Raw genomic sequence first — 13,312 nt, forward strand, 5'->3', positions numbered from 1 at the left:
AATGTAAGTATACTAGGCTCTCCTTAATTGGAATAAACTTGAAAACCAAACTAGAAAGCACCTCACTTATCTTTGGTACAATTTAGTATCAACAAATGGGTAAACATCAGTACAATATTAAAAATCAAGAGGTACTAAGTAACGTATTTTGGTAGAACTTAAATTTCAAAAATAATTATCTACAACATAAAGATAAGACCTTAAATTATCAATAAGCTACTCATCATCATGGTCAATGTATAATATTTCAAAATATTCATTTAACTTAACGTCACAATCAGAATCTTCACTCTCCTCCTGCTCTTCTTCTTGAGGAACTGAAATGAGGAATTCTGATTCATTTTGAAGTGAGAGGCATTTCACACCCTCCTCAACATCTCCAAAATATTTGTCTTCATGATCTTCATGGAAAGGAGAGTAAATTAGTTGATAGGCTGGCCGTTTAAATGGAGTATTACACAGAAAGTATTCGGGAACAAACCACTCTCTGTGTATGGTTTTCAGTCTTTCTCTCTTCTCCCTCCAAAAACTTTCATCATAGTTAACTTCAACGGTAAGGTACTTGGGTTTTCCCTTAACTGTTGAGAAAACAACAAAATCACACTCCTCCACTTTCATGATATCCATTGCCATTTGCACCTGATAATACCACTTATTAGTTTCTTTCAGTTGTGGTTTACCTGTCACTTTATTACGCTTTAGGCAAAACCTTCCTAACTGATCCTTTGGTAATAATTCATAATCATTTGGATCCATCTCCTCAAGAACGGCAGGACACTTAATTTCCAGTAATTTAAAGATTCCATTCGAGTCGACTATTAGTCCATCAGGACTGCATGAAAGCTGAGGGCACATGGGATTCACCCACATGCCACTTACTACAACAGCGTGATGAGGGTGCACTTTCTTTAGGTCTCTTGCAAAAACTCTCCTTGCAACAGGTTCTAATTGTGTGCCTCGCTCCATGGCATCGTTTTTGAAAGGGTCCAAACGCCAAACATGTTTTCTCAAAAAATTCATTCGACCCCTTTCGCTTGAAAGCCCTAAAATTTGCTTTGCATTTGATGCAGGAATCCTGACAGATCTCTCACGAAACCAGGAATTGCTTTCACTCTGCTTTTGAGTCAGAGGGAAATGCAGAGGCTGTGTCATGGACATTTGCCTAATATTATTTAAATTCCAGAGCAGGTAACTGCACAGTTCCCCAAAAACAGGAGTCAAGTGTTCATCTGGGTAGAACTCAGCAGGTGGAGGACTGTGAAGGAGTTGATAGTACCAAAGAATTTTTTCTGGATAATCTTCAATAAGACTGTAGAAATATTTCACCTTAGCTTCATCCACTCCAACTTGAATGGCCGTAGGACGAGGATCAAAATGCCCTCTTCTGTAGTATCTGGCCTCATTGTAATATTCACCTTTTTCTCTGACTATGCCGGGCTGCCTGTTAGCTTCAGAACCTGATGCAAGCCAGTAGCACAATCTGCCAGTGCAAGTGACAGCTGTAAGCAAAGAAAAGCAGCTATTAAACAATGTTTAGTAATTCTTTGTTGTTTGTTGCAGGTAAAACTTCGTCGTTCCCAATCCATTCAATGCGAGAGGAGCTTCTTATGCTACGAAAGGGCAAGGCAAAGATTAGACTGGGATACATTTCAATTTTACACTGGTTTAACAAAGACCATGTTTGAGGTACTGTACACATTCCTGGGGGGGGATGAAGTTTGTGGATCCTTGAAATATAGGTACGGTGCCAAAACTCCCAAGAGAGAACAATTTTTAGGGGACTTGTATCCTAAGGACAAACTGTTTATGACTCTGCTCCGACTACGAAGAGGAATTCCCCTCAAAGACCTTGGACAGCTATTCAGTGTTCATCACACCTGGGCAGGCAGAATTGTCTTCACATGGGTGCGCTTTATGAGCTTACAATTCCAGCTCATGGAAAGCAGTATGTTTCCGACTGGTGAGGATCAGAACCTCCTGAAGCCCAAGTGTTTTGAACAATTTCCCAATCTACGTGCAATTATTGACTCGTCTGAGTTCAGGATCCAGAAACCAAAAAACTTTCAGCACCAGAGCAATACCTTCTCCAAATATAAGAAAGGTAATACAATCAAATTTCTTATAACCATTTCATGCCATGGTGGTTTGTCGCACATCAGTGAAGGATATGAAGGAAGCATATCCGACAGGCAGCTTCTCGTAGAAAGTGGTCTGCTCGACAGGATGCTCCCTGGAGAGGCTATAATGGCTGACAGAGGTTTTGATGCGGAAGATCTTTTCGATGAGAGGGATTTAAAACTCATCATGCCTGCATTCCTTGGAGACCGACAAAGTTTTACAGCTAGGGAGCTAATACGAAATAGGGCTATTGCAGTGTCAAGAGTCCATGTTGAAACGTTCATAGGGAGAATAAAGCAATTTCGCTTGGTGCGGTACATTATCCCTAATAAAATGTTGCCTATAGCAAGTGACCTTGTCAAGGTTTGTGCCTTTTTAGCCAACTTCCAATTACCTTTCATTGTTTATGATACTGATGACAACAATTAATTTATGCATTAAAAAGATGATTGTGATCATGAATAAATTGTGTTCTGTAATGCATTACTAAGGCAACCAAGAAGATTTTTTTTTACCTTCATGTCCTTGATTCTCCACATGGCGGCCAATGAGAAGGAGAACAGCCATAACATGACAGCACCGCCCAAGTGCCCTTGCCTTACAGCAACATCCAGCAGCGCACACTGATCCACTTTTTTTGGATATGGTGACTGTCACCTCATATGTGACGTTTCTGTAAGATGCATGCACCATTGCATTAACAAAATAGTGATCGTTTCTCTGGCAGTCTTTTATTGTGACAACTCTGCCACTATCTATAAAAAGATTGGCACGCCTCAATGTTCCATCCACAAAAATATTCTTCCGATCACTCTGAGTGGACACAGAAAAATCTACAAGGCCTTGTGAGTCAGGTTCAGATTCTACAGCCTCCACAGCCTCCACACCACCATCATATGTAAAACGAGTTTCGGGAATTTGCTTCAAATACTCCTTCGCTTTCACTGAAGAATACTTGTTGGGTATGTGTACACTGGGAAACGGTTTGAAAAGTGAAGGACCCCAGGGCTGCACTTGTGGAAGGCGAGAAATGATCTGCTGAGCCTGGAATGGAAGGAAGAATCCATGCGTTTACGAAGGTAATCAAAGCACCAAGTGACACACAATATTTGTAAATTACCTCAGACATCAGTCTCTTTCTTTTTAACTCATACCACTTTCCCCCGTCCACACCAGGATACAACAGCGAAGACACTTTGTTTCTCATGTGATTTTCAACCCTGCAATTACAATTTACAGATTTACAGTGATTACCTAGGGAGAAAGAAAATACAAAAATGAAAATGTTTAGTGAATTGCAACTACCTAGTTATCAGAGCCTGTCTTTTGCCCTTCAGAGGCAAACGCCTGCATTGCAGCCACCTAACCAGTTGAGCATTCTTGTAGCTTTCTATCTTCTCAATGTCAAGCTGAGCTCCAGGGACTTCATCTTCTTCATTCAACTGTGGATCAATGATATCCAGATCGAGATTGGGATGATCACAACCTGGTCCCTGTGTTTGGGTTGGTTGACTCTGACTCCCAGGGATACCATTGGGGATGGCAGTTACTTTCTAAAAAAAAATTACAGAACCACAGAGGAAAAAATTGATGTCACTGTATGTAAGTCTAATATTCAGATGGCAATGCTTACTTGTGTGTGAGGAGCTGTTGAAGTAATGCGACAACCCACTTCTGATGACACTTTCACATCCTGATTCTGACTCCTGGTGATGCAATTGGAGATGGGAGGTAAGTTCTAAAAGAAATCACAGAGGAAAAAAAATTATGTTATAGTGTTATCCAACATGAGACACATGAGAATACAGAACATCAATACTCAACATTAATTATCGGTTCTGACAAATCAGGAGCTTCCCACTCAGTTGGAAAGGGAGAAGGTGCCTTCTGTGACAGTGCCAAAGAGGACTCAGATGGTGAATAAAATAAGTCTAATGACCCGTCACTGTTAAAAAAAACATCCTCGTTGTCCTAAATTAGAAAAAAAAAATTGAGATTACTTGACTGAAGTAGGGTTGCATATATGTAAAATTCATTGTTACAGATTTAACAAATGGGAATGACATGCACTGATAGGGACCTGCTGTCTCTTGTCTGTCTGTAGGTCATCACCCACTGGCTCAACTGTCCGATGTGTGTCACCAGTCTCTGGACTTTCCTTCGGCTGGGAAAACTTCTCTATTATTTGTTCTGTTTCTAGGGACAATTTGCCTCCAGAATCTACTCTTTGATACCACACAAGATAGGCTTGCTCAGAGGACAACTTTCTTAAAGTGGAGTTTGAAACTTTGGTATCATCAAAATGGTACCAGCTATCAAAGAATTTAATGAAAAAATGACAGTGGATATGAACTTGATATTTGAATTGTACACTAAGGGTGGCCACACATTTCCTATCCTTATAAATATCTGTTACTGCTTAAGGCAAAACTCTCTAATTGTTAAATAGTTAAAACAAAGTACTAACAGAAAGGAGGACACTAATTGCTGAAGGGAAGCAAAACCTGTGACCACCCAATGACTCAGTAATGGCACAAAAATTTAAAAATTGAAAATGAGGAAAAACAGTCATTACCGGTCTCCTCTCTGGCTTATAGTCATATAATGGCCAAGATGAAGCACTTGTCCACGGTGGTTAGTCACTCCTACAGCACGATACAAGGTGCTCTGACCATCATATAGTGTGAAGGGGGCAAGATCCAGTTCAGGGCAGATACTAACACTAGTTTGAGACTTTCTCATAGTTCCGTCAAAGTGTCGATAAAACCTGTTATTAAATGAAACCAGGCACCCACTGAAAGACATGTGCAAAAATTTCCATGCATCTTTAACAACTGTATTCACCTTTTTAAATGTACTATGAGGACGGGAGGCAGTCTACCCAGCAGAAGTCGGTGTTGCAACCCAAGGCTTTCACAAGAACTGCAATGCCCATCAAGAAGAGTTTGTTGTTTGCAATACTCTGCTATGCAGTCCTGAGAGAAATAAATTCATTAGTCATCACTGAAACAGGGAGAGGCTGTTCTGAATCGCAGGTGCTATAATCACTCACTGTGATTGTAGGATTGCTGGGTGCCACTGACTTTGGTCCCTCTAATGGTGATGGCATAGGAACTGACAGGAGGTGATTCACATCATTGAACTGTCCACTTGAATTTTTGCATGAGGGGCACTCCATAAGTGTGACAGTTTGGACATGGAAAAACTCTGCTATGGGTGAGGTAGACTTTCTTGTCTCCCAGTGACTCTTCACTACCTCACCCAAACCATGTGTTTCAATATCTTGCAGGGGATCACTGACCTGGTGCTCAACCACTATCTGCAAATGTACAGGATTCATTCAGCTGTTGAACATATTCTATGTTATTTATAAATCTACATTGAAAGCTTACTGTTAACTCATCGTGAATTGTTTCAAGAACGAAGGACAGAAATTCCTGCGCATCCGCTTGAACCTTCCTTCTGAATTGGCTTATGCTCTCCACAGAATCCTACACATAATAAATTATTTTAATCTGTCAATAAAAGGACAAAACAAAAATGAACAAACACAGTTAGCTTGCAGTCTTACCACAAAGTTCACCATGTTGAATGGATCTCCTTCATCATTAAGAGCTGATATTACTTCCACTAAATTTCCAAATAATATCCACTGATTGTTGACAAAACCAGCATTACTGAGGCAAAACTCTTTAAATTTTGTTGCCATGAGGGACTGAACTATGGCATTCATGAAACAAGACTGCCCAAGGTTGAAAAGACCCCTTGGCCTACCCACCTGCAAAACATATTTGTGCAATAAGGTTTACTTAGAAGATTATTTAGAGAGGAATAATTGGCTTATAATATTGCACACAATATCCGTACTTGAGAAAACATGTACCCAGAGTTAGAGTACATGATTGCTGAATCATAACCTGTAAAAAGACAACAGTTGATACAAATTTCGGAACAGACTATCATTACACACACTTGCATTGAATTAAACTCACTTACTTTTCGAAAAAGTCAAAGAAAACTAGCGATCTAACAAGTCTTCGTGGCTTGCCGGTCCTTTATCGCGATTTCAAAACTCGAATTTCTTTAAAAACTCACTATATCGGGTATTTCCCGCAAACCACGGTTAAAATGGATAGCACCATCGTGTCCGGCGTGAAAATTTACTATGAGAGGCAAAAAACCGCATCGAAATCGGAGCTAAAATAAGGATTCCTGACTCTACCGTTGCGCCGCGCGGCAAGGGCTTCTGCTTGTTATGGGTCCGCGCTACGCGCTGCCACCGCGCCGCCATGTTCTTCTTCTTCTTCTTACTAGGCTCATCCCTCATTCAGCGGAATGCCATCACAACAGCGAGACAGCGAGGCGCAGCGTGGCAAGGCGTGGCGTGGCTATCAACAGCAGAGCCAGCGCGGCAGCTACTAGGCCTGCAGTGCGGCCCGCAGCAGGATGCCAGGATGCTGGCACACAGATATTGTATGGGCTGCGCGGCGGGGGTCGGCGGGGCAGGCGACGGCCACTATTGGATTGTATGGGATAGGGCGGACCATGTGGGGCCCGCAGTTTGGAGTTTCAGTTTCAGCTGGTTCCAGCCGCTGCCGCCCATGCCCATGCCCATTGTCATTGTCGCGAGCGGGGGATCGACCCACATATTGGCGGCGCTGAAGCGCTCAAAGTGGGGCGTACTACACGTCCGAATGGGGACAGAAAGTTGTTTTTTGACGTCACACGACCGTGTAATGCTGGCGGCAGGTGCGAGACGCATATCGCCCGCCGGCCGGGAAGCTCTAATTGAAGCATCGCAGAACAGGCAGACAATATGCGTCGCGCCGGGGAAAGACAAACTATATCTCAATTTATCAGCATCCTATCGGGCCCCCCCGTGCATCGTATCTCGTTCTTTCCAACCCTAACACCACACTTTTATCGGATGTGTCTGCGGAGACGGAGTTTGAACGTCGGGTGTCGGGGCCCTACTAGGCGTGGGTGCCATGTGAGCGTGCCCCCGCGGCCCCCGCCCCCTCCCCCGCCCGACCCTTTCACCACCTTGACGTCACCACCACCACCAGCCCCGGGCCGAGGCGGGCGGACGGCCGACCCTCGAGGCTGCTGCTCGCTGTTGGCTGAGCTGAGAGATGTGCTCGACGGAGGGGCTCCGTCAGCGTCAGCGCGTCATGGCGGCGAAGTGGGGACGAAAGGGAGGGGGCCGTCGGTTCACACTGCCCCCCGCACCCCCGCCCCTTCCGTCACGGGCGCGGGGCGCGGGCTCGCGGGCTCGAGCCGCGTCGCGCCACACCGCCACGCCGCGCCACGCTCGCGCCGCGAACAGCCGAGCAACCCGAACGAGCGGCCTCGGAGCCGAGCTGACCCGAACCGAACCGACTCGTGCCGTGCCCGTGCCTGCCGCGCCGTGCTGCAGACCGTCGTGTCGTCTCCGTCCCGTCGTCTGGTCTCTCTGAGTCAGTCAGTCAGAGAGCACGACGGGGGAGGAGGCCGCTACCGCTGCGCTCTGTCGTGACGCGTTCATTCACTCGGGTGCGGATACTCGCTCCCGCATCCACGCAGTGCATCGCCGTGCAATTCTGCCGACATGTCGGAGCCGCAGGGCAAAAGGAGAACGGTCCGGGTGTGGTGCGACGGCTGGTGAGTGGCCCTGACCGAGGGGGTGGTAGGACAGAGCTGGCAGGGCCGAGGGGCGGCCCCTTCCACCCCTGCCCACTGACAGACCTAACCTGACCGCCCCTGTCGTCGTGAATGTGTTTACATCTCGCGACTTCCCCCGCGCCTGGCCGTGGCAGTCAGCGGCAATTTAATCAGCGGCCTCGAGCTCTGTTTGCTTCTCTATGTGGCGCCACGGCGCCGCCTGGCCTTCCGCGGATGACAAGCTAACCTTGAAAATGCACTGTGAATCTAGGGCCAGCCCTTAATTTCTGACGTTTACACTGACGTGTAGGCTGCGTCCAGTCGATGCTCTCGTAGCGTTCTGTGCGCATACGTCTTTCAGTCGAACTGTCAGTGCGTGTATGATTGGATTTCGTTCAGGCGCCATAATTTGTTGCCAAATTGACCATCATGTTTATTGATTACAGCTATGACATGGTCCACTTTGGCCATGCCAACTCACTGCGTCAAGCAAAAGCGCTAGGAGATTACTTAATTGTTGGGGTACACACCGATGAAGAAATTTCAAAACACAAAGGACCCCCTGTCTTCAGTCAAGAAGAAAGGTAAGCTATTAGTCAAGCGAGTTACTTTACTGAGCATCGACTAAGTCCTGGATTAACCACTTCTTTCAAGGCCTTCTTAAAGCAATTGTAAATAATTGGAAAATCTATTAATTTCTTCGCACTTTTATGATACTCTTATGATAACTTTTTGATATTCCCTTCTTCTTTTAGATACAAGATGGTGCGAGGAATCAAATGGGTTGATGAGGTAGTCGAAGGAGCCCCGTACGTCACAACTCTTGAGACACTTGATCGCTATGGTTGTGACTTCTGTGTTCATGGTGGTATGTCTCTTCCTACTTGCTTTGTGTTACTACTAGTAATAAAGATGATATTCTAACTATTTATTTTGTGTTTTAGATGATATTACCATGACCGCAGATGGGGTTGACACATACCATTTGGTTAAAGCTGCAGGCCGCTACAAGTATGTTTAAAATACATAGGTTTAGGTTTACTGTCTCATGAACGATACATCTAATATTTCTGTTGAATTTGAAAATTTCTAGGGAGGTGTCAAGAACAGCCGGTGTTTCAACTACAGATGTGGTTGGCCGAATGCTACTCTTGACCAGAGAACATTTCCGTCAAGGTGAACGTGAATATGAAGTAAGCCGTGAGTCATCATCTACAATGGGTATGGACTCAACAGCCCGAAGTCCGTGGACAGGATGCTCTCAATTTTTACCCACCACTTCAAAAATAATCAATTTTAGTAATGGCAAAGAACCCCAGGTAATGCACCTACTCTAAAAACTCTTCAATGTAACAATAAACTTTTCAAAACATGCAAGTTTTTAAAATTAAAATTATTTTGTTTTAGCCAACTGACAGAATTGTCTATGTGGCTGGAGCATTTGATGTTTTCCATGTGGGACACCTTGACTTTTTAGAACAAGCACGAAAACATGGAGATTTCCTTATTGTTGGTCTCCACACAGATCCAGTTGTTAATAGGTATAAGGGTAGTAACTATCCTATTATGAACCTCCATGAACGAGTTCTTAGTGTCCTCGCATGCAAGGTACATTGCTTGATGTCTGTGGCTTAGTAGGTGAGAGTTCTAATCTCATTTGAACTGAACTAACTTATTTTTGCATGTGTAGTATGTTTCAGAGGTTGTTATTGGCGCCCCATATGCTGTAACTCAGGATCTCATGGAACATTTTAAAGTTAATGTAGTTTGCCATGGCAAAACTCACATCCCAGCAGACATGGATGGCAGTGATCCTTACATTGAGCCTAAAAAGAGGGGCAAATTTATTATTGTTGATTCCAAGAATGATATGACTACAGAGAAAATAGTCGACAGAATTATAATGCATCGGTCTGTTTTATCTTTTATTTTATTGACTCTAAAAATGTTACTGCCTTGTTCTATTTAACGAATGTTCATATTTTTTACAGCCTTGAATATGAAGAGAGGAACAAGAAAAAGGAAAAAAAGGAGCTTGCCGCGTTTGAGGCTCATAAAAAAAGTATACAAAGTAATACACCTTGCAAAAATCACATCAGTAATACCAGTCTGAACAACACTATGGGAAGTTCTCAACCTACAAACGTTTCAAACTAGTTTTTTTCCCCATTGTCATATTCCTGTATATCTTGTCTCTTAAAGGCCAAGGAGAAGATATTCTATTTTATGAACGTGTTTGCATAAAATTGTTCAATCAACTGCTCACCCAATTTTGTAAAATGCGAATACCTACATTTATATGTTCTATTGTTTTAAATTATGGCTACCTAAGTTTGGATCATTCCATAATAGTGGTTTTGCAATGAAATTTATTCTGGTAGTTGTAGCTCCATTTTCTTTTTGTTTTTTGGCAATTGTTTAATTGGTCTTTTCCAGACATTGACTTCTTTTTATAATTTATATGTTCCTTTTTTTAAGTGTTATTTGTCTATCAGAGACGCTTTAGGCTATATGTCATTGTAATTAGTATTTCAAAATTAGACAATTACCTGGGCTTGGAAAGGGATAGTTTTGGAGAATGGATTTGTCTTCCAGATCAATTATGATGTTAGGAATGGTCATGGTTTTGCAAGTAGATACACCCTTGTCCAACCAGAAATCATTACCTGTCTCAACTTCTTCCATTGTGATATGGTTAGTTAAATGGAAACCTGTAGCCTTTGGCAAGTCATTTTAAAGCCCAATCAATTTCTTTTACAAGTTTGATCTTGTTGATTTCCATGTTTTGTTCAATGAATGTAATTTTACTGCTCTTCCTGCCGGACAATGCTTCTACTTCTTTATTATTGAGATGTTGGATGCAGTTTATTTATGCTTCCATTAAATTTAAAACTATGATTGTTGCTGATTGAACTTTTATCTTTTTATAGGTTTGGAGATGTTCAGTGTGCAAAGTTATTCTAGTTTTACCAATATTATTATTTTGTAATGTGATTGACTTAATTAATTTCCAATTTAAATTAATATTTAAAATGTTTGACTTTGTTCAGTTGACACTTTACAACATGTACGTTTAGAAAACCCAACTATGTGCTTTTAAATAATCATAGAATTGGAGGACATTCCTTCCAATTGAAAGATTGAAAGTCTATTGTACTTTTGTGATGGTGGTTGCTGTGGATGTGTTTTATTTTTTTAAGGAAGCTTGTGTAGTGCCATTTTCAATATTTTCCTTATTAGTAGTTGTCTCCCATCATATATGGGAAATTTTCTGTTTAATGCACAACCCTGTGATTTAGACACACATTTTTAGGATGTGCGTCAAATGCAATAGTGTGTTCCTGTTGTCATAACTCTGGACTGTGTTTTTGGTCTGGTAGTTAGACAACATTTAGCTGAAATGGCTCTTCCTTCCCGTCTGTGTCGTACATGTTATTTCAAACATTTTCTTATGCTTATTAGATTAAAAAGCGTAGACTAGTCCTGCAACTTTCTTCCTCCGTGGCCTTTCTGCTTTTCAAAGTTTCCAAGAAATCAAAAAAAGTGAAAGCATTATTGATGCCTTCATTGCTTTTGTCACTTCGTAACTTAGGAATACTAGTTGTGTGGGTTGCGTTAGGTACTGACTGCCCTAAAGTGGTGCTAGACTAAATAAGCAACTTATTTTGAACTAGCCGTTTTATCATATTTGTCTCTTGACTATCACCTTTATAGATTGATTTTATCACTTTACTATGGATTCTTAATCCATTGATCATATAGTGCTTCAAGTTAAGGTCTTCCACTTATCTCCTTAGGGACTGTGTAATAATCACTTGCAATTGCATTAAAATCCTTGTACACCTTTAGTATTCTGGGTCTATCAACCATTTTGATCTATAATTTACCCATACTTTAAAACTGGAATGTCTAATTATTTTTTGGTCTCTTAAAAATTTACTTGTAAAGCTGCCTTTTAACAGATTACGTGTTTTTCCATGCAATATATTTCTCTTAATTATAGTGTGGTTACACTTCTCTATAAGTAAACATCATTTGTAGTCTGCACTTTTCTAAGGCATTTGTACTGAACAATAAGCTAGAACTTTTTTATGCTGCTCTCTAAGTATATGTTAAGTACCCACCCACAGAAAAGTATTAGTTGATACAATACTATTTTGCAATGTTTGGAGTTGATTTAATCTTGTGGATTTTCTTGCTTAAATGAAATAATTACAAAAGTCAGACTTGAATTTTTCGCTGTCAGTCCTCTACATTTCCGTGTGTATTGTACTTGTGACTCAGCTTGTAATTTTGAAAAAAAAATCCTCTTTTGTTTGTTTTTCTTTCTTTTTGGTTTCAATGTGTTTTAAAATCTTACTCTCAATTATTCTCCAGACACTACCTTTTACATATCCCTATAAAATAATTACTCTGAGTCCGACGTTGGAATAAAATGAGGCATTTTAATATTTTACTTAAATACTACTGTGTTTTGTTCTATGCCCTAAATGTGTTTACTATATCTCCTAACACTGCCGGTGTCTCTTAACCAGGAGTACTTTCAAAGTTAATGTGGTAGAGCCGTTAAATGAATGAACCTCCATGTTACATTTCTCTATGGCTTGCATCATAATTGCCATTTTACTGTGGCTCAACCATGTTCTCATTGCAAAATTGTTTTATGTAGGTTTTAAAACATTCCATGCAATATTTGGGAAGTACTGTTATACTTTTCTGGCTCATGGAACATTGAAAGAACAATATTCATTGTTTGTGGAACAGGCAAAAATTAGGTCATACCATTGTCACATGTTGTCAATGTAGTAAAAGTTAGTGTTTATAGGGTCATTGATGACATGTCAGTCTTTCACACAGGATTACCTCAGTTTATTCTTTCATTTCTTGCTATACATCAAGTAGTACTGAGTGATTGAACGAGAAGGTTTAGAGTATTGTGTGGAATTTTTGCTGTGATTGTTGTTCGAAATTTCTCATTGACTTGTCAATCGTCATGTACATCAAAACTTTACATGTAAATTTTTACGAATGACTGATCATAATCCTCTGCTATCTACACACTTTATGGTTAACCTTTGAGCATTAGACATTAGGTTCAAGTTTAAAAGATAAAAAATCTTTCTTTTGTTGTTTAGTATTCATTTTATGTTTATGTTCCATGGTACCTTCTTTATTTCTTGGTCTGTTGCCTAGTCATGTCGCCATCTATAGGCTGTAATATATTGGGACCTGATTTCATTCACATTGTTGTACTTTATCACCTAATGTGAATTGTAAATGGACCAATTGAAATAGTTTTAAAAAAAATCCCACCAACTCATAATTAGTTTTCTTTGTTCAGTTTGTTTGTTATGTATGTAAAGGGAATAGAACTATAAATAAATGTCCTTGTGCTGTTTTTGAAGTATGTCACATTTTACTAGGCCACCGAAACTTGACCTTTCAACTCTTCCTGCACAACATCCTGTTGCAAAATTTCATTAATAAACGTTTCTTAAATTGGTAGGGATGACTGATTTATGATAGAATACAAAGATGAATAAATTAACTAATA

At 41.0% G+C, this 13,312-nt stretch overlaps 3 protein-coding genes across 3 annotated transcripts; 1 reads left to right on the forward strand and 2 right to left on the reverse strand.

Annotated features, from left to right (window-relative positions):
• Positions 1-6: 6 nt before the first annotated feature.
• Positions 7-4,690, reverse strand: LOC113206488 (uncharacterized). The gene is made up of 8 exons (XM_052275499.1): positions 4,623-4,690; positions 4,235-4,430; positions 3,943-4,089; positions 3,752-3,856; positions 3,424-3,671; positions 3,239-3,338; positions 2,634-3,162; positions 7-1,499 (listed from the first exon to the last, which is right to left on the reverse strand). The coding sequence occupies exons 1-8, from the start codon at positions 4,688-4,690 to the stop codon at positions 217-219; spliced, it is 2,676 nt and encodes an 891-aa protein (XP_052131459.1). The 3' UTR covers positions 7-216.
• On the reverse strand, positions 4,560-7,068 carry LOC113206489 (ubiquitin carboxyl-terminal hydrolase 2-like). Its single transcript, XM_026422601.2, has 7 exons — positions 6,115-7,068; positions 5,986-6,035; positions 5,690-5,896; positions 5,511-5,609; positions 5,171-5,437; positions 4,963-5,093; positions 4,560-4,885 (listed from the first exon to the last, which is right to left on the reverse strand). The coding sequence occupies exons 2-7, from the start codon at positions 6,016-6,018 to the stop codon at positions 4,690-4,692; spliced, it is 933 nt and encodes a 310-aa protein (XP_026278386.2). The 5' UTR covers positions 6,019-6,035; positions 6,115-7,068; the 3' UTR covers positions 4,560-4,689.
• Positions 7,069-7,525: 457 nt separating this feature from the next.
• Positions 7,526-13,162, forward strand: LOC113206456 (ethanolamine-phosphate cytidylyltransferase). Its single transcript, XM_026422555.2, has 8 exons — positions 7,526-7,758; positions 8,205-8,342; positions 8,514-8,626; positions 8,703-8,769; positions 8,852-9,077; positions 9,166-9,366; positions 9,449-9,669; positions 9,750-13,162. The coding sequence occupies exons 1-8, from the start codon at positions 7,706-7,708 to the stop codon at positions 9,913-9,915; spliced, it is 1,185 nt and encodes a 394-aa protein (XP_026278340.1). The 5' UTR covers positions 7,526-7,705; the 3' UTR covers positions 9,916-13,162.
• Positions 13,163-13,312: the final 150 nt, after the last annotated feature.

This window comes from Frankliniella occidentalis, unplaced genomic scaffold (assembly GCF_000697945.3).
Source record: "Frankliniella occidentalis isolate FOCC.00 unplaced genomic scaffold, Focc_3.1 Scaffold648, whole genome shotgun sequence".
Lineage (NCBI taxonomy): Eukaryota > Metazoa > Arthropoda > Insecta > Thysanoptera > Thripidae > Frankliniella > Frankliniella occidentalis.

Coding starts and splice junctions, on each gene's coding strand:
- LOC113206488 (XM_052275499.1), bottom strand. CDS start 4,690: ATGACTGTTTTTCCTCATTTTCAATTTTTAAATTTTTGTGCCATTACT. Junction 4,431..4,622: donor GAGTCATTGGGTGGTCACAG/GTTTTGCTTCCC, acceptor ATTCTTTGATAG/CTGGTACCATTTTGATGATA. Junction 3,163..3,238: donor GAAAGAGACTGATGTCTGAG/GTAATTTACAAA, acceptor CTTCCATTCCAG/GCTCAGCAGATCATTTCTCG.
- LOC113206489 (XM_026422601.2), bottom strand. CDS start 6,018: ATGTACTCTAACTCTGGGTACATGTTTTCTCAA. Junction 5,438..5,510: donor CAATTCACGATGAGTTAACA/GTAAGCTTTCAA, acceptor GTACATTTGCAG/ATAGTGGTTGAGCACCAGGT. Junction 5,094..5,170: donor CCAGCAATCCTACAATCACA/GTGAGTGATTAT, acceptor TATTTCTCTCAG/GACTGCATAGCAGAGTATTG.
- LOC113206456 (XM_026422555.2), top strand. CDS start 7,706: ATGTCGGAGCCGCAGGGCAAAAGGAGAACGGTCCGGGTGTGGTGCGAC. Junction 8,343..8,513: donor GTCTTCAGTCAAGAAGAAAG/GTAAGCTATTAG, acceptor TTCTTCTTTTAG/ATACAAGATGGTGCGAGGAA. Junction 9,367..9,448: donor TTAGTGTCCTCGCATGCAAG/GTACATTGCTTG, acceptor TTGCATGTGTAG/TATGTTTCAGAGGTTGTTAT.